Here is a 19,409-nt window from a genome sequence, read left to right as displayed (position 1 = left end):
AATTAAATGTTTTTTCTTTTTTAATAAAAGATGAGGTTGTGTTATACAACTAACTAAACTACTCTTGCTCCAAATTATTCTTTACCGTGGATGACGAGTGATGTCTAGCGGTGATCGGAGGCGCTGGCGAGGCTGCACCATGTGTAGTAGTATCCACAGCTGGACTGTTGGATCTCTGACTGTTTCCCGGACTATGGGTGGTCGTGTCGGGAGGAGATCCTTGCCGCATCATCGCCGATTGCGCAACGTTCGTTTGGTTCCCTGCGGTTTGCGTCGACACAGAATGCCTTGCCATCAACGGGCTGTGCTGTTCATTTTGTTGGGCCGTTTTCTCCATGACGGTCGTGCTACTACTGGCTAGCACGTATTGTTGCTGTTCGACATTCTGATCGGACGACGGCGAATTTACGCCGCTTTTCGGAGATGATGACGCCGCCTTACCCTGAATCATACCGGAACTCAGAATATAAGACTGATTATGGTCGAGATTTAAAGAAGGATCGACAGTTTGTCCGCCGTTAGAAGCTGCGCTTTGAAAATTTGGTATCTGATTGTTTGAGACCATAGTTGTCTGCTGCTGTACGATCGTCGTGTTCTGTTGCACAAAGGTCGTGTTCTGTTGATTCGATGCTGAAGAGACGGCAATATTCTGTGCGGTTGCGCAAGGTACCATAAGCGTTTGCCCATTCATCTGTATGAACTCCTGCTGACCTTGCATGTTTGGCGGTCTCACTTGCGAAGCGTTGAACGTCACTTGCTGATTCGGACTAACATTGGCCACTATCGGACTCAATTGATTCCCGAAGGATGTTGTACCGTTCACTAGGAACTGGCCGCTATTCGGCGAAAGAAACTGCGCTCCTGGACTGTGCTGTTGAATTATCTTTCCGCCAGTTGCCTGTGGCGCCCTTATGACCATGCCGGCTGGACCGGCGGCCAATATGCTCTGACTCGGATTGAATATGCCACCATGGCTCTGTACCGGCGTCAACACGTTCTGACCATTGACATTCTGTATCTGAAGCTGCATCCCGATGTTACCTGCGTCTTGCAATAACGTAGCCGTTCCGTCTGCAGACATTACCATGCTACCCAAACCTGGCACGATAAACTGCTGGATAGTAGGGAAATTCTGAACCATCCCGGCTGTGCCATTTAATAAGTTCACCGGTTGAAGGAGATTTATTTGTTGAGCTGGTTGAGGATTTGTGATTATTTGCTGAGTGTTAAATTGCGCGGACGCTGCGCCGGTCTGACCGTTCATCACAAGCTGCGCCGGTGCTCCGCCCTTACCAGGCACAATAGTTAGCGCCTGGAGCATGGGTCCGCCTATGCTCTGAGTCTGAAAGTTTTGCTGGGCGAAGTTTGACTGCGATTGCATCAACATACCAGCGTTTTGCTGGGACGAGGCAATGTGTAGCATCGACGCCACTGTTTGTGGATTTGCTTTTCGTTTCTTGTATGCCTTTTTCTTGGTCATCGCCGATTCCGGCGACAATAGCGCCGGCTGTCGATTCACCGTCATGCCTTGATTGGCGCCGACCGTTCTGGACACATCCTGATTTGCGTCAATGATGGACTGAGTGTTTTGTATAACATTGCCGGTAGCAACCGTCAGATGTGGTATCTGCACGTTCTGGCCTATGCTATCCATCGTCATTACACCAGGTTGAATCAACACCGGAGTCTGAATAGTATTCACCAGCACTGTAGGTTGCCCTATCACTTGTTGGGCTACGCCCACCGCAGGGATTACTTGACTGACGGCTCCGGTTACGCTGGTAACCATCGGCGATACTGACAATGGTGGCATAGAATTGGCGTTAGAGATGATTTTCGGTGGAGGAGGCGCCATCACGCCATTAATAGTCGACCCGGTACTCGCCATTATGAGTTGACCGCCACTGGACACCAATATATGACCGGGTGGTAGCGCCGATCCAGCAGGATGCTTCAGTATACCTCCTGAAGTGAGAACGTTGTGAACTTGAACATTGGCTTGCGGATGTTGTTGCTGTTGTGGCTGATGCTGCTGCTGTTGTTGCGGGTGCTGCTGTTGCATTTGCGGCTGCAATGAGTTCGTACTCGTCTGAGGTACTTGTATGCTGCTAACAACGCTCTGAACCATTTCGAGCGGTGATTTAGAGACGCTCATCGTCGAAGATTGACTAAGTGGAATAGATGAGTGAGTCGTAACTGGAGTACCCGGCACATTCGTCAATACCGTAGGTTGTGTCTGATGTTGTGGCTTGTTCGGCAAAAGACTGGATATAGCAGGATTCGGTATCGCAGACGGAGTGTTTATGGAAACAGTAGCCGTGTTTGCTCTTCCGGCTAACACAGACGTAATTGTGTTACTACTAACTGTATGACCACTTGCCATAGTTGTTATCACGGATGATGTTCCACTAAAAGTGTTTATGGGTATCCTGGAGACCGCATTGACGGTGTGTGGGTGAGGTTGATAACCATCTAGAGAACTTTGCCTTGTTATTTGCCGTTTCACTTGTGATGTTAAATTATCCGACACAGACGAGGACGTCTGTGATGGTGAAGTACTAGGTGGAATACCACTGGAACTCATCGTGCCAGAACTAGGAGTCTCCGATCTTTGTTCTTGAATGCTGCCACCAATCAAGGATTGCGACAGCTGCTGTTGCGCTTGTGGAGTTAGTGTCTGCGATGGCATTTGGCCCGAGACATGTGAATGAGGTGTTGGCGGTTGCGAATAGCTATGTGGCGTCGCCGGTTGCGACGAAATGAGACTCTGCGGGGTCGCCGGTTGCGAAATTCCAGGCGTCGAGGCTGCTGGCGTGTCCGAATTAGCCGGACTATTCGTACCGATGGGAGATCCATGACTGGTGCTCACAGTACCGCCTTGTATCGGTCTGGAATCGGCTTGCGGTTGATTATTCGTTTGATATCGCTCGCCGAACGTTGACGATGTAACAGGATCTTCGCGCTGATCCGTGTGCATCAGGTACTGTCGCTGCATCTGCTGCTTATACTGATCCTGAATGTAGGACTGCGTGTCGGCGCTGGTGACACAGCCTTGACATGGACTACTCTCGGAATCCGTGCCGCTGCTTGACGTCGGCGTCATACTACTGTGTACGACAACCGGCGAGGTTGCGTGATTTTTTACGGAAGCAAATGACGAGGTACTCGTGGGACTGGCGATAGAGGAAGGCTTTGGTTGAGGAATATAGGTGTTAGGCACATGCATGCCATGACTGGTTTGAGACGATGCTTTCGAATTATTGTTCATCATGCCTACTTGAGAACTACTGACACCAGTCTGTCTCGATATCGTGCTGTTTAGCAGCGCCGTTTGCTGAGCGAGGTACCCACTAGGATCCTCTAGGAACGAAGGACCGCTACTGTTGAACGTTGAGCCTACCTGACCGTTATTTTGTTGATTATTCTCACTGAATTCATCTACCGGACTTGGTGTCGAATGTTCCAATCCATTATTTGTTCTCGACAACTCTGCGACTCCATGCTGACGCTGCTTCTTCACTACTACTTTATTCGACTTCGCCTTTTTCCGTGCGGTCTCGTCCGTCCAATTGGAAGGCTGTGGAATGTGATGATGAAGCGGCGGTACACGGTCAAACGAATTGCAAGTGATATTCTGAACTGTGACGGACGGTTGATGGGATACAACTGCGGCGCGATTTTGTTGCCATGGCGGTGTCCTGTTGTTGAAATGCATATTGCCGGGTTGCCCGTTTGGTCCCATACCAGATTGCTGCACCTCAACAGTGTGACTGGTGTTCGGGCTTCGTCCCGTATGATTGGAGAGAAATTGTTGTTGATGTCCCATCTTGGCATCTGTATTCGTTCCCTTTGCGGGATCGAAATTTCTCGCCGGATATTGTACCTGATTTTGAGCGTACATCCGTTGAACATTCTCATGAGGACTACTCGGCAAACCGCCATTTTGGACCACATGGTGTCGCTGCATCGAATGATTATGTAACAAAAGTTGTTGCTGCTGTTGTTGTTGTTGTTGCTGCTGCTGTTGCTGTTGTAATTGTTTTGCATTCAGATCTTCATCAACTGATGATCGGTTATGCCTATTTTGAATGTCCATGGCGTTGATATTAGTCATGACGGCAGAACCAGTTTGTTGCTGCATAATGTCTACAGAGTGATGATTCAATTGTTGGCTCGAATATTGTGGCTGAATGCATACTTGTGACATTTGCTGCTGATGCTGTTGTTGCTGTTGTTGCTGCTGCTGTTGCAGTTGCTGCTGAATCTGCATTTGGAAGTGATCTGTCGATTGAGGCTGCATAGCGTGCTGATTCTGTTGTGACTGTTGCATTTGATGCTGATGAAGCTGATGCAACTGCGGATGGAGGGCGGTTTGATTCGGCACTTGCGACGTTTGCATGTGATGCACGTAATTCTCAACAGAATGCTGATTATTATAATTTGCCGATTGTTGTTGATCCACTTCCTGTACTAAATGCTGCTGCTGTTGTTGCATATTGTGTTTTTGAATTTGCTGCAAATGCATTTGCTGCTGCTGTTGTTGCTGCTGCTGTTGCTGCTGATTCAAATGTTGCTGCTGCTGCTGCTGTTGCATTACATGTAACGACTGCTGATTTAGTTGATTGATATAATGAGGAGTCTGCTGTTGCGCTAATTGATTTACTACGGTGTTTTGATGTTGTTCCTGTTGTTGTTGCTGCTGTAAAATTTGCATGTGTTGTAACTGCTGCTGGTGCGGCAACAACTGCTGCGATTGTTGCTGCTGCTGAATGAGCTGCTGGTGCTGCTGTTGTTGCTGCTGTAGAATAAGCTGCTGGTGTTGCTGTTGTAAAAGCTGCTGCTGCTGCTGAGTCATATTATTGAAATTTGTACCCTGCTGATTCATAATCAACGGGTTGCCCATCAGCATGCCCGACATATTATGTTGATTTACCCTCTGTTGAGGATTTCTCGCACAACTGCTAACGTCATGATTCTGGGAAGGCGAACTTAAAGACTGATGACAGATTTGTTGTCCATTCTGCTGAACTTGCAGATTCGGGATCGTAATCGGCCATACCTAAAAATCAAATAATTTTATCTCAATAATTGAATAAGTAAATAATTAATAATATATCAATAATTAATAAATAATTCATAGATTAATAATATATTAATAAAAATATACAACGCATTGGTTTACTAGATATTTTAGAATAACTCATATTACAATTAATTAATTCTTTATTAAGAAGCAAGCAAAAGAAAAGTTTTTCTAATATATTACATAATAATAGAACTGTGTGGTGTTCAACATTGTATAAAAACACTTGGTAAAAAGCATAATTCTTGACTCAAGAAGGAGATCGGTAATTTGCGATTCAATTAAAGCTACGACTCAATTACCTGCGATCCATTAGGCACCGGTGAACCTTGAACTCCAGATGCCGCAACCGCGGCAATAGCTCTCTCCCGTTGTGCCAGAAGTTGTGAAACCGAGACGCCGGAATAAATGCCGCCTATGCCTCCTAGTTTCCTCTTCTTCTTCTTGCTGAGACCATCTGCGCACACCAATAAAGTATCTCTTAATAAACCGGAATCCAATTACCTTCGATTTGCCGGCATCTATTTGAAATTGAATCGACAAAGGCTTTTCCCGTCCGGAGCGCAATTGTGGAAGACGATAAGTCCTCGGCGCTGTAGAAATTAAAATACGACTTATTCGCCCTAATCTCGCGCCGCTGGCTTTCTCGCTTATTATTCAGACGACGTTCCAAGCTTCTTAATGAAGCAAGTGTTCCATTTGAAATCCTGCCGCAAGGTTAAATTGTATTTAGCCCGACATTTCCGTGCTTTAACTCCCAGTGCTTTTTGAAACTTCGACCTTTCCCTCGGTCTAATTATCATTCCGGAAAATATCTTTCGCGAAGTGAAAATATTGTCCGTAATAGATCAAGAAGCGTTACAGAATACCAATTCAGTCAATAATCTGCTAAATAACTGAAACAATATTATAGCATACGAGCAATATTGACCGTTACATTTTTCACGTAATAAAAAAATCTGTTAATTATTACAGTGAGCCATTATTCCTGCTGCAACAGGTACAGCATATCGAATAATTCAAATTATATAAATAAACTTGTTATAATATATTACTATTTAATATAGCACTAAGCGGGCAAAATTCGTCGTAATTAAGGTTTCGTATTGTATAATCAATACACATACAAAATCTATTTTATTATCTGTGCATAGTTCGGAAATTGCTCAGAAATTACTTTAAAAGTACAGCAAATTAACAAAAGCAAAATTTGTAATAACAGAAAACAGTATCGTTAGCGTATTAATAATCCAAGTGTAATATAAATCGCGTATCTCTGTCTCGCAAAGTTCTGGAAACGACATTAAACTTTTATAAGAGATATTAAAATTGCCATTCGATGAATGATAAATTGCGCGATAACAAAGTTAAATACAGAACGAAGATCGTATAATATTAGCGTTAATCTACATTGATAAATATTGTACGCTAATAAAATAAACCGCATAAACGCAGAATGCCGGGGAAAAAGTGTATGTAATTTCCGAGAGGTTTGTAAAACGAAACTAGATATTTATAACGCTTCTGAAACGCCATCGTCTGCATATTCACGAAGAATTACCGCAGGGGCCATCGACACTTCCGAATTACCGTGATTTACGAGACGTGTTAGAAAGCAGGAGGGCTAAGGTATTCAACGGGGCGATAGGCTAAGGGGATCTTTTATCTGTAAGCCTACAGAGGATAATTATTCTCCGTGCCCGCCGATTGATGCGGGAAAGAGGGAGCCGGATAATTCTCGACGAAGAGGGAGAGGCATGAAAACGATGAGAGGCGAAAGCAAAAGAGAAGGATGGGGGGGGGGTAGTAATGAATCTACGATGGCAGCGAGGCAACTTGTCCGTCCTGACGACGGTAGTTTAACCCGATTTCCAAGAGGGAGAACGGTAGATTTGCGTAAAATCTTCGGATCCATTTTGTGGCTTCCGGGGGTTTTCGCGCGAACGCGTAAAGTCTCCCCGTCTACTTGGAATGCCTGCAGTCAATGGCTCGAGCAATAAACGTTCTCGTCGTTAAACCCCGGTGAAAGAGGGCGACGTAGTAATTGGAAGATGTAGTTCGTCGTTTGCGGCTGTTTCCAAACGCCACCTTACTCACTTAAGCACGTTGGGACATTCGTTGCTGACTTCGCTCGTAACAAACGATCAATTTTACGGGACTCAAACGTATCTCGACTCAATTTATACGGAATCTGTTTGTCTTTCTTTTCCGCTCATTGTCCCAATCACAAATACATTTCTCTATTGGAACTATGGATTTTTAAGATACATTAAGTTCTACGTGATACATTTTATTACCACTCACAAGGATTTAAATTTTATAGATTTAATCGCAGCATTTGTATGATATTTCAAGCAAATGTACGATGCCCGTTTACAGAGAGGGGATTCTAAATTCTCGAGATTCTCACGTAATATATACCGCTCGAATGAAACGCACCTGCGAAGGTGACATTCGTACGATCGCGGGATAGATCCACTCCCTATCGGTCCCACTGGCGCAGCATCATCGAGAACGAGCGCCGATGGCATCGTCAGCGTTGTAACTGCGTCTGCAACGGCAGACGGTCGCGGGTCTACGTTCCCGAGCTCTGGCTCTACCCTCGCGGAATGACTCCCTTCTCAGCGCAAAGCATAAAAATCCGCCGGGATCACGCCGTTACGTTACGCCGGGGCGTTGATGCGGACTGAGCGGAAAGGGGTCGGAATGCGCTTGCGCGACCAACCGACGGAAGTGGGTGCAAGGGTGGCCCGAGGGAGAAACGGAGAGAAGAATAAGGACCCTCCGCCGAGGCAACGGACGTCACTCCCGGGGCAGGCGCAAGAATCACAATCGGACGCAGTTGGACCGCAAGGCTACCACCTCCCCCTTCTGTCTGCGCGCGACCATAGCTCGCTCTCCTCTCGTACGAAATTAACCCTTATCAACTCCGTGTCTACCACCCCCTCCCCCGCAGCCCCACACCGAGGCTATGGCCTGGCTTCTTTCACTCTTCCTCCTCTTGTATCCACCGCCACCCTCCACCATCAGCCGCACCCGGTCGCGGTAACATTCTCGTTCTCGTCCTCGTCGTCGTCGTCGTCGTCGTCGTCGTCGTCGTCGTCATTGTCGTCGCAGGCAGCGAAGGGAGAACGGATTCTTTCCTCTTCCCGGGACTTTATTGATCGTCGCCGCGAGATAAGAAGGTACGACCGGCCGATTGGTCGGAGATGGCCGCGTCGGATCGGCCACGACGAACACAGCCGACAGGAGATACCCTGAGATTTAGTCTCTCTTAAACGCAATCGGACTGATTCCTATTAATTCAACTATTAGCACAGTCACGACGAGTAGTAAATAACCGAATGTACTATTAATTCCTTTAGCCTGATAAAACTCGTACGAGGTCCCTCTCCGTCTTCAATCCCCCGGTTGGCTTATACACTGTGTCTTGTACATATCTCATTAGCAGAGATTTGCCTTTTCATCTTGCGTGGGCTGGGCTGTGTTTACCCCGTTTCTCACCCCTGTACCTACTTCCTTAACGGAAGATTATTTCTCTCGCAGGAACATCCTATGTAAACAGAAGTCTTCAGAAAAGAATACGGATTCGATAGACCCGACAGGCGGGGGGGGGGGGGCAGTGCTAAGCTGTTTACACGACACCGATAACCCTCAGTGGGCAACGAGAACAAACAGACCGCGAAATCCGCCGAAGGAATGTTTAAAGTTTCCCACTTGCGACAAAATCCGGGGGTGGCTGTCGCACGCGGAAGGGCGAAACTCGAGTTCGTCGCCCGTAAAATCGCTTCTCTGTGCTCTCGAGATGCCGTCGTAACCGCCGCGCGCTACGCCGAGGACAAAAGTGATCGATCGAGCTCCGGGGGAAAATTGTTCAGGGCGATAAAAGATCGCGCGCGAACCGCGCTCTAGATTTCAACGGGTTGCCATCACGATCAATTGAACAATTGCATGACGCGCGATGATTCTCGTTAAACGCGCCTATTGACATTACTCAATCGGGTAACGAAGTTGGACTTGATTATCCTAATTAAGCGTTGAACAACCGGACTACGTTCCACCTCGCGCAGCGAAAATATTTCGCTTCACCGTTAGCTAAACGTATAGAGAGTTTACGGACTAATAAAAAGCATTTTAAATCGCCGCGAACGATTCTCTAATCGACTCCATTAAAAACTTTATTTAGTGTTTATACAAATAATTGCGCGCATGAAAGTCGGGTGGTACTTTGTATTATTACACGAAAAAGCTATCAAGGCAATTAGCGTATCGCCGAACTTTTACGTCGGCAAATTGCCTCGAACAATCGCGACTCCCACCCTGCTCCCGTGACCGATAAAACTGTAACAGACGTTCAATCATCCCTGCTCCCAGCGCGGTACATAATCCGTCGTACGTAAGCGAAGACCCGCCCTCTTAAGCCGGCAAAGTCAAACTGAAAATCAGAAAAAGGGGGAATTAAATCGGCTCCCAGCGGGGAGCGGGAGCGCGTTATGAAAACCCGGGAGCTCGACGTCCGACGATAAAGATTCATTCGAGCCTCTCCACTTATTCCCTTTGCCGTTCCTCACCCTAGCCGTGGGACGTGCGTGTATGCGTGTGTTTGCGCAGCGCGCGAACCCGAATGCGAGCAACCCCCGACGAGGCAAAGAGAGAGAGAGAGAGAGAGTCGGCGGAGGGAAAAAACCAGCCCCATCCAGAGCGTGTCGTTTTATATCACCGGAGAATTGGAATCGAGGCGGCGCGAGCGGGCGCGCGCGCCGATGTTAAAACGACCCTATAAAGTCCCATAAAAACACCGCCACCGACGTATACGTATTATCCTACCTCGCGCACCGCGGCCGTAAACTCGAGTTAAACTTCAGCCCCAGATTTCCAGACGCGAGCGCCGAAGTTACCGGCCGCGCGCCCCGCGTGTAACGGAATGCCTAATCGCGCTAATTTATTTGCGAACGAATGCTGCGAATCGATTCGTTTTTATTTGCGAGAACGTTACGTTCATCAAGCGAGCCCTCTGAAAAGGAAAGAGAATGCGATATCACGGACGCGGTATTAATCACGAACGCAAATGAAAGTCTCTAACGTCGGTCGCCGACTTTGTGATGCGCCAATTAATACTTTTCCGCGTCATCCTTACGCGCTGAATGCATATAATTTTCCCGTTGTATTCGAGTAATTCGACACCGGGGCGTTTCCAGCCCCGCTGCGAATAATATTAAAACGCGCGGCTACGACGCGCGCAGGGTGAAAGTTTAATAACCGCCTGGTCGCCGACGCGGCCGCGCGCTCGGCTTTCAATCTACAAGCGGATTATAATTTCTAGCCGACGCAATTTGGAGTACAGGTAGAGGTAGAGGTACGCCGGGAACGCGTCCGTCGCGTCCTGCAACAGCCGCTTAATTAACGGCGCGGAAAGTAAGGGAAAAAGGAAGGGGGATAGGGGCTGGGAGATGGGGTAGGGAGGACGGGGTGGGAAAAGAAGCGACGGCGGGATGGGATACGTCGGTTATGGGATTTGGTAATGAAATTCGGTGGAGAGTTTGGCGGCTACGGTGATACATCATTCCGCCCTGCCTGCGCCCCGTCTTCGCCCGCCGTCGCAGCTCTCTCGAGCTTTAATGCTGGCGCGGAGGGCGGGGGACGATTCCGAGACGAGGAGGTGGAGAAGAGAGCGAAGAAAGAGCGCAGGGAGGAGGGGAAGGAGCGAGCGAGCCGACTTCGCTAATGCCGCAATTTCGTCGTCCTTCTTCCGCCGTCGACTTTTTTCCTTAATGATCACGGCTCACTTGACGGGGTGGAAAAACTTTTGGTCTTCCTCCAATAAAAGTTGGCACGTGTTCCCGCCGCGACGGTGAATAAACGTTCCCGGCGATTATGGCGCCGGTTCGACGTCCGACTTGACAGAAAACTTTGTTAATACGCCGGATCGATGGAGAAAGTTCCGCGCCACGTGCGCGTATGGGTGTGTGTGTACGCGCGCGCGAGAGAGAGAGTTTGCGTGCACGATAGAAATTCGACCTGTCCGAAGTCGCCGGGATTATGAAAACGGGTATGTCGGGGATGGAGGAATCTTCATTTTCAACGAGCGCGGGATCGTTCGATTGCCTGGCGCGCGAATTCAAAAATGGTGCGCGAGAAATATAATTAAAAATATGATCAAATTTCAATTTTGCATCCGCCATTTCGCGCGCGCTATTTTTTATATTCTATAAGAATTTTGAACTGGAATTTAGATTCCATGGGTCCTAATAACATCTAAATAATGTTTCTTAGCATAATTGAACTACAGTTGACTGATGTTAATTCTTTTAAGTTTTGAATTCCGCCATTTTGAATTATGAAAAATCTGATAACGGATTCGTAATCAGCGAGCCCAAAAACCCTTGTATACAAAGTTTCACAGAAAATGGTTCAATAGCAAAATGTATGTTTCAAAGGGTTAAGGCCGAATCGGACTAGCAATTGCCGACTCGGATTGGATTCGGATTGGGCGACTGACGATTGTCCTCCAGCCAATGAGAGTCGATTAAATCGTTAGCTGCTTTGCTCTCATTGGCTAGAAGACAATCGCCAATTTCCAATCCGAGTCGACAATTGCTAGTCTGATTCGGCCTTTAGACGCGCAACCGCGATAGTGTTTGTTTTACTGGAGAGAGACCGTCGGTTAAGTTGTTGTTCGTGCGATCGAAGGAGGTGGTGGACTCGCTGTAGTACAACTAATAAATACGTTTAGCGAAGCCGAAGCAGTTTGCATAATAATTTTATACAGTCCAATACATTCAAAGGGAAATACATTGCGCCGGTGTCCAAGAACACTCCGAGGAATACACAGATCTCCATACCATACGCTACAAAACGACGGCTTTCGTCTTGTGCTTCTAATACATACAGATATTGTCTCCTTCCCCATCACCGCGATTCCCCGGTAGCGATTTCTTACGTTCGATCCGGACCACAATCCGATCGTTCTGGTAGCATTCGCGTCCTTACCTTTTCTGGTTTTATCCGGCGACGTGGGCGAGTCGGCGTTCGCGTGAATCGAGGCCGTTGTCGGGCCAGAAGATAAAGTCGACGACGAGACCGCCGGCGTACAGGACGCAACAGGACTGGCGGCCGCGGCCGCGGCCGGCAGCAGAAGTTTCCTCTTATGGTTGCAGAGCTTGGTCATCTCCCGCGTCTTGCCCTGATCCGGGCTCCAAGGTCGCGTCGCAACCTGAAACAAGAACGCGACGCTCGTTATTCACCTGATCGTATCGCAGCCGATGTGACGGGGCTAACGAGCTAACTCCGAGTCATTTCGAACGTCTCTTTAGAATCTCTTTAGAATATTCTCTCGAGGATTACGGAAATCGGCCCGGGTCTCGGTGGACCGTCGGAATTATCGTCGAGGACTCCGCCGAGAATTCTTCCGTCGCCCGGTTATCTCACCGACGTCCCGAGTCCGACCCGACCGACGCGTGGAATGTGGCATTTATGATTCACAGCTTAGCGTTTCACTACGCAACGTAGCCTGCATAAAATGAAGATGATTTCCCTCTGCCTGCGTCCGATTTCGTCGAGGGATCGCCATAATTGGCGAATATCGACGCGCGCGATGCGAGAGCGAGGCGAGCGTGCGAAGCGGGAGAAAGAAAGGGAGGCTAGGAGAGTCGGTGGCCTCAGACCGGCGATGCTCATGAATCTCATGATCGATGCGCGACGCGCTACGAGCGGAGTTAAAACGCGTCCGAGTTGGAAGGCCGCAGGCCGATGCCCGTAATGGCATCGTGCGCGAGCTTCGCCGTGTTACTTGTCAGCTCGGGAGACGTTCCGCAGCAATTTACGGCCGCAAACACGATGCCATTACCAGCGTGTTGTAAATAGGATGATACCGCTTGATATACAAGTATTCGTAAAGCGCAGCGCGCGAAATGTTAATCGCCGTGGCGTTTTTCCGACGTCGCAATCATCGTCGATCGCAATGGTGTCGTCTCGATCGGTTATAGCTAATGAGAGCAAAAAGCCGATACGTCACGTGACGTTCGGCTCGCTACGAATTCGAATTAAAAGACTCAATCAGATTGAATCTAATCGATTTGCAGAATCAATTGAAAGACCCGCGAATGTAAAATATTTCAGACTCCGTAATATTCGACGCCGCGCCCGAAACGAGTAGTCGCGGGTGCGGAAAGGAGACCGCGCGCGAATTCCGCGACGCATCCCGAGATATGGTGCCCGGCGGGTTAATTAAGAACGACCCAAATACGGCGCCGGGATTACGCGCGCTCGGCGACGGCGGTCGGCCTTGCATCATCGGGAATCCGACGAGTCGCCGCGCCGATGTAATGACGTACGCACACCGACGGTTAACTCAATCAGAACGTGTTTTCTCCGACTCCGGCCTATTATTCATTCCCCCTTCTGGCGAAGAGCTCATCAGCGCGATGATCACTTTACCGGCTAATCACGCCCACTCGCCGGCCGCGATACCGTCGAGAGAAACCGGGAGGCCTCCGGTGTCGTGACGCGACCCATCTCGGAAATATTGCGGATCAAAGATACCGTCGAGCGACAGACGAAGCGGGGAACGAAGAATCGTAATTTACAAATCGATCGCGGCTACCGCCGGATCGACGGGCGTCTTTTATCGAGGACGCGGGCAGCGGTAATGGTGGCGTTCCGAGAAGGTGGATCTCTCGAGATCGAGAAAAATTACGGGTTGTAAGCGAGATACGGAAAGTCATCGAGTAACGATACGGCGCGAGTGTACAGCACGGTTCGGGTAATAATTGGGGATGGAGGAAGAAAAAAAACTTTATTATTTAAACGTACTCTCTAAATTTTGTGGAGTGAAATCTCGCTCTTTTGGAACGAGATTTCACTCGAAGAAATAATGAAAATACTGCCAGTCCGACTGGAGTGCAATTTCACCTCTTGAAAGAGTGCCGTTATTCGCTCTTTACTTGGATCGATTCTTCGACTCTGAAAAGAGTACTATGTTTTACTTAAATCTATTATTGCTAGCAGTATAAGATTCGTGGACGAGAGCTTCGCTATTGTTCGTTCACTATGATCATCGCATATTAGAGGCTGTATTCTAGCACAGCCAGTACTGAAAGTCTATACTTTATGTGACAGTTTCGCTTATTCTGCTGATTGAAAAACCGTCCCGGCCCGTGACGGAGTTCTTTATATGCCGGGTTCCTCATACAGGGTGTTATGTAAGATCTTTTTCACCTCTTTACGGATAGAGCGGACTAGGCCGGGTCGAAAAATTCTCTACCGTTTTGCAACTTTCGCAATAGTTAACGAGTTATTAATTATTAAAAATGTCTTAGCTGTCTTAGCCCGGCCTACCGCCCAATTTCAAACGCGCGGCGAGATGCGGCCGTCCCACGATTGGCGTTGCTAGGCGCGCGGGGGAGTTGTTTATAGGTTTGTTTACTGTTCCTGCACCGGTGAACTAGTGCAATAAATTAGAGTTAGACAAGTATATATTTTCTCATTCTAGCTTACTGCACTAGTTCGCCAGTGCAGGAACAGAAAACAAATCTTATGACACACGGCAACGGCTACGTGTATTAAACAACTCTCCGCGCGCCTAGCAATGCCAATCGCGGGACGGCCGCATCTCGCCGCGCGCTTTAATTGGGCGGTAGGCCGGGCTAAGACAGCGATTTTTAATCACAAATAACTCTTTAACTATTGCGAAAATTGCAAAATGATAGAGGACTTTTCGACGCAGTCTGGTCCGCTCTATTCGTAAATAAGAGGTGAGGCGGGTATTACATAACGCCCTGTATATCGCGATCTCACTTACGAGTTCGGCGGCCATCTAGTGGCGGAATACCGTACTTTAAGTTGGAGTGAATTTTGGAGTGCTTGCGACTTCACTTTTTGTGTTAGAGTGAATTAATTCACTCTATTGGAGTAAATATTCACTCGAATAGAGTGAAGTGGTCAATGACACAACGATTCGAGTGTAAATTTAGCTCGAAAAATTTTAGAGACGCTTTTTGACAATACGACCCGTGGCGAATTAATGCACCGCACTGTACACGCTGGAAAATTAAGTTTCCTTTCCGTTCCGCATTCTTTGCAAAACGAAACCGCCGCGGACACATACGTATCGCGCGCTCAATCCTCTTCTCTCTTTTTTTTTATTCACGCCCGCAACAGTGCCGTTGCCTCCGAGCGTGCTGTTGCGTTACGTCGTACGATTGTATATACGTGCGCGAGGCATGTACGCAAGGTGTTTGCATCACTACCTAAATAATCCTCGTCACCGAGAGAGCGCATACACGCTCCGCCGCCGCTTTCCACGGCATTATTTCCCGTCACACGCCGCCCGTTGCACGCGAGGTAATCACGGCCGGCGACTGGCGGCGGAAACCGCGATTTAATCCTTTTTCTCGGACGCAAAATGAGACGCCGTACTGCGACAGAAACGACTTTAATACGATAGCTTTTACCCGTTCCCTTGTGTCCGGATGAGCGTAGCCGAGAGTCCGCCTCTCTTTCTCTCTCCCTCTTGATTAGACGATCTCGAAAGGGAAAATAAACCGCGCTGCGCCGGCTGTAATTACCACGCCAAACGAGCCAGCTAGTGCACAGCAGTGTTCTCTACCGGTTTTACATAAAATTATTTTATATAATAGGTTACTGTACCGCGTATAATCGGACGGAGACTATTACATCGGGAGAAAATGAAATTAATACCGCAAACTCTCTCAAGTGTCCAGAAACCGATACGTCCGCGATAAAAAACTTTTTCGCCTGGCTAGCACGCGGAAAATTAAGTACCACGAGTTATTACGAAATACAGTACTCTTGTTTCTCACACACTCGCGTATAAATACGTATGCGCGTGCGTGCATGTGCATACATACATACATACAGCAATCATTCTAATTACAGGAACGTCTCCGGACAAATTTAATGGTAATAGAAAAGAGAAACTAGTTAGAAGCGCAAATAAACCTGTCGTACGATCCAGTCGAAGGCATAATATTTAAATCTCCGTGTATACCAAACCGAGACGTTCGTAAATAACCGCGCGTTAATTACCCGCGTAAAACCAGCCGGGAGGGACACAATCCGTGGTGCTCGTGCTCTAACATCGTAAATCGATACACATCCCCGTGGCCAATGCTCGTAAGCGCGTAAAGCCCCGCGGAACTCGCCGGGGGTTGTTGCGTTCCTCGATCGCGAGTGCGCGACGATCCCCGCGAGTCTTGTTTCGAGAGAGGTAAATCATCGAGTGCCAGCACACGTCCGTCGACTCTGCGAATCTCGGGGCCCCAATCAACTCCGCGTGCGGGGCCCCTATTCCTCTCTCTCTCTCTTTCTTTCTCTCTCTCTCTCTCTCTCTCTCTTGGCTCGACTCTGTTCGGCTCAGATCAGCTCAGCTCGGTTCGGCTCGGCTCAGCTCGATGCAACGCGACGTGCTGACCTCGAGGTCGTTAAATTAAATTTATGTCGGCCCCTCGCTCCCCCCCCTTTCCCTTACGCGAAACGTTCTTGCATACTTATGTACCGGTACGCGTTTATCGTTACTGTGCGACATTACACTGAATTAACGTAACAAGGCTATTAGTCGGCGATTTTACGACTTTAATTGTGAGCAACGGCGGGACCAACCGCGCTCAGTCGCCGAGCCTCACAAATTGGCTCTCGAGACAATCGCGCGGGGGCACGTCGTACGTAGCTGTCAACCGCGGATAATTAAACTCGCATATGTACGGCACGCAACGTAAATAGACGATTGTTCGCGGGTAACGTTTCCCAGGGAATGTCGGCCGGCCGCGGCGAGTCGCGGGCCGAGGTACGCGCCTCTCTTTCGGGTAACAAGTGGCGGCCCATTCGTCACGAAAGGCGGGCGGCACGGTGCAATGTTTTCGCTAAACGCCGAACTAGATATTGTATAATTGAATGAAACGGCGAACGCGCCGTTACGTAAAGTCGCGCCGTTTAAACCGAGGCCGAATCAATTATCGGAATCTCTCACAATTGTTGAGTTATTACGAATTTCCTGCGACGAGCGCGGTGTATAAAATAAAAGCGCGCCGCGTAATTTGATTACACATGCGCTTTAAGCGCGCAGCTATCGTTTGTGCTTATCGCAACGAATTTGTAATAAATTGTAACGATATTAGTCAAGCTCGCAACTGTTGTGTTACGCGGCGCAATCGATTTAACAATAATTTTAAGATAATTGATTTTAAACCCACTTTCGCGTTGCGACGCAAAGTTGTGCAGCTTTTTCATTTTGCGCGCATTCTCGTGACGAGAATATAAAATTTTACAGAAAAAGGGAGGGAGGGAGGGAGGGAGAGAGAGATTCGCGTTATTAAACTCTGCCACTATTAAAAGTCTCGCGTCAAAGCCGGGAATATGGATCGACAATGAGCGTTCGTCGACGTCAATGCGAATATCTAATTTACGATCGACGACGCTGTGTTCCCGCATTAATATCGCCATTATTGAACTCGAGCAATTGTCGGGCGTAATGAAAGGTGCCTCCGCGTCTACGATCGTCTACAAAGAGCATTTGGTCGCAGCGCGAAACGAGAGATGCAACGACGTTGCAATTAATTTAACCGAATCCCTAAATTGTACGCGCTGAAAAATAACAATGACGAGGTCGTCAAACGTTATCGTTTAACCCTTTGCGGGGCAGCACCTCATGATAATCGGGTTTTTCATTATTATAAATCTATTTCTGCATCAAGAATGCGCCAACAAGATTCTACAGGATCCATAGATACCTAAACTATGAAATTCTAAGTCCTGTTATTATTATTTTTCTGCAATCGTTGATAAATAATTTATGTCGAAAAACGTACGATTCTTCAATCGAAATTCGGAGATATTTTACGAAGGATTTGACTGAAAGTCTATATATGGGGGTTTTTGGGGTCGCTGAATGCGAATCTGAGGTTAAAATTACAAACGTCAAAATGGCGGATCCAAGATGGCGGACAAAAATAGCAAAAATTCAAGAATTCTCATAAAAGTGTGTACCGAAGGATCTTCGGGGTCGTTGATTATGAATTTGAAGTCGGAATCATAACGTTCAATACAGTGAATTCGAGATCGTGGATCTATTATATCTTTAGCGGAAATTTGCCAATTCAAGTAAAAATTGCCTACATATTGGGTTCCACCATCGTAGATGAACTATATTTTATAATTCTGACTTTAGATTTGTAATCAGCGACAACAAAAATCTCCAAGTACAAAGTTTCGCGGGAATTCGTTTATTTTTCCCCATTTTGGTTCGCCATCTTGGATCCGCCATTTTGAATTTTGCATTTCTGACCCCAGAATCGTGATCAGCGATCCCAAAAACCTAAAGAACCACCGTAACCTTCACTATTGGTCGGCTACAAAAATGTGCCCCTGAATGGGTTAATGAAAAGTGAGCTTCGTTATCGACTCCGCGTTTCCCGCGGACAGTTCGTACGTTCCGCCTCGATTTAGAAGAACGAACTAATTCCGGCACTTTTGGCGAAACGAATCGATAAATTGGCGACTGAAAATAGAACCGCGTGCGCGAAGTCTCGGAGATATTTAGGTCACTAGATACCGGCAGTTAATTAATTCGTTAATTAGTAACTCTTCACCAGTAATTGCGTGCCCGCCTCCGTTTCTCACAAAAGGTGCTTACCTTGATTACGACATGTGTAAAGGAGGTACGTGTGTGCGCGCACCTACTCACTCCCGAATATTCAATTAATTCCCTAATGAACGACAATCGCGTAGTCCCCGCCGCGGCGCTACGCGCCCTAGTCTTATTATAGCTCGCTAAGGCAACAGGGGAGACAGACAGACAGAGAGAGAGAGAGAGGGAGGGATCAGAATCAGAATCATTATTTATTACACGCTCTGGGACAAGTCCTCAAAAGCGTGGGAGCAAAATTTGTCATAAAAGTATAACTATACGTGTGGGAACGCAATTTATAAATATATAAAATATATAAAATGTATATAATTTAAAATATATTTAAAAATATATATAATTTAACACGATTAACACGATGAACAGGATAACATTCCGCATGACAATTCAGTAGACAGATAACAAAGATATCTAATAACCCAACACTAAAATGACCTACCACTTGTTCGTCATTTTCATACGGATCCTGACTGCAGGTGCTCTAGAAGCTTGCGCCTAAAATCCTCGATCTAAAGGTTAGACATCCCACACGATATTGTCTGCGAGTCTCGACCACGGTCTTACATACAGGTCTGGAAACTCGAGTAGTGGGGGTAGTGCTCAGTTTTAAGCCAAAATTAGTTCGCCCTGTGTGTCGCTGCTATCGGTCAGTGCAAGACTCTAACC

At 47.5% G+C, this 19,409-nt stretch overlaps 1 protein-coding gene across 4 annotated transcripts in view; it reads right to left on the bottom strand.

Annotated features, from left to right (window-relative positions):
- Positions 1 to 19,409, bottom strand: part of LOC105565755 — a 263,695-nt gene that overhangs the window by 8,743 nt on the left and 235,543 nt on the right. For all 4 annotated transcript variants that reach the window (XM_012019200.1, XM_012019203.1, XM_012019204.1 and 1 more), the window contains exons 3-5: positions 12,074 to 12,296; positions 5,386 to 5,540; positions 86 to 5,059 (exon numbers count right to left, since the gene is read on the bottom strand). In XM_012019200.1, coding sequence (XP_011874590.1) covers positions 86 to 5,059; positions 5,386 to 5,540; positions 12,074 to 12,296 — 5,352 coding nt within the window. The remainder of the gene's footprint in view (positions 1 to 85; positions 5,060 to 5,385; positions 5,541 to 12,073; positions 12,297 to 19,409) is intronic.

Source organism: Vollenhovia emeryi, unplaced genomic scaffold (genome assembly GCF_000949405.1).
Source record: "Vollenhovia emeryi isolate VEMERY1.0 unplaced genomic scaffold, V.emery_V1.0 DF939149.1, whole genome shotgun sequence".
Classification (NCBI taxonomy): domain Eukaryota; kingdom Metazoa; phylum Arthropoda; class Insecta; order Hymenoptera; family Formicidae; genus Vollenhovia; species Vollenhovia emeryi.
Note: the sequence above shows the minus strand (reverse complement) of the source record. Positions and strands in the feature narration are given on the sequence as shown.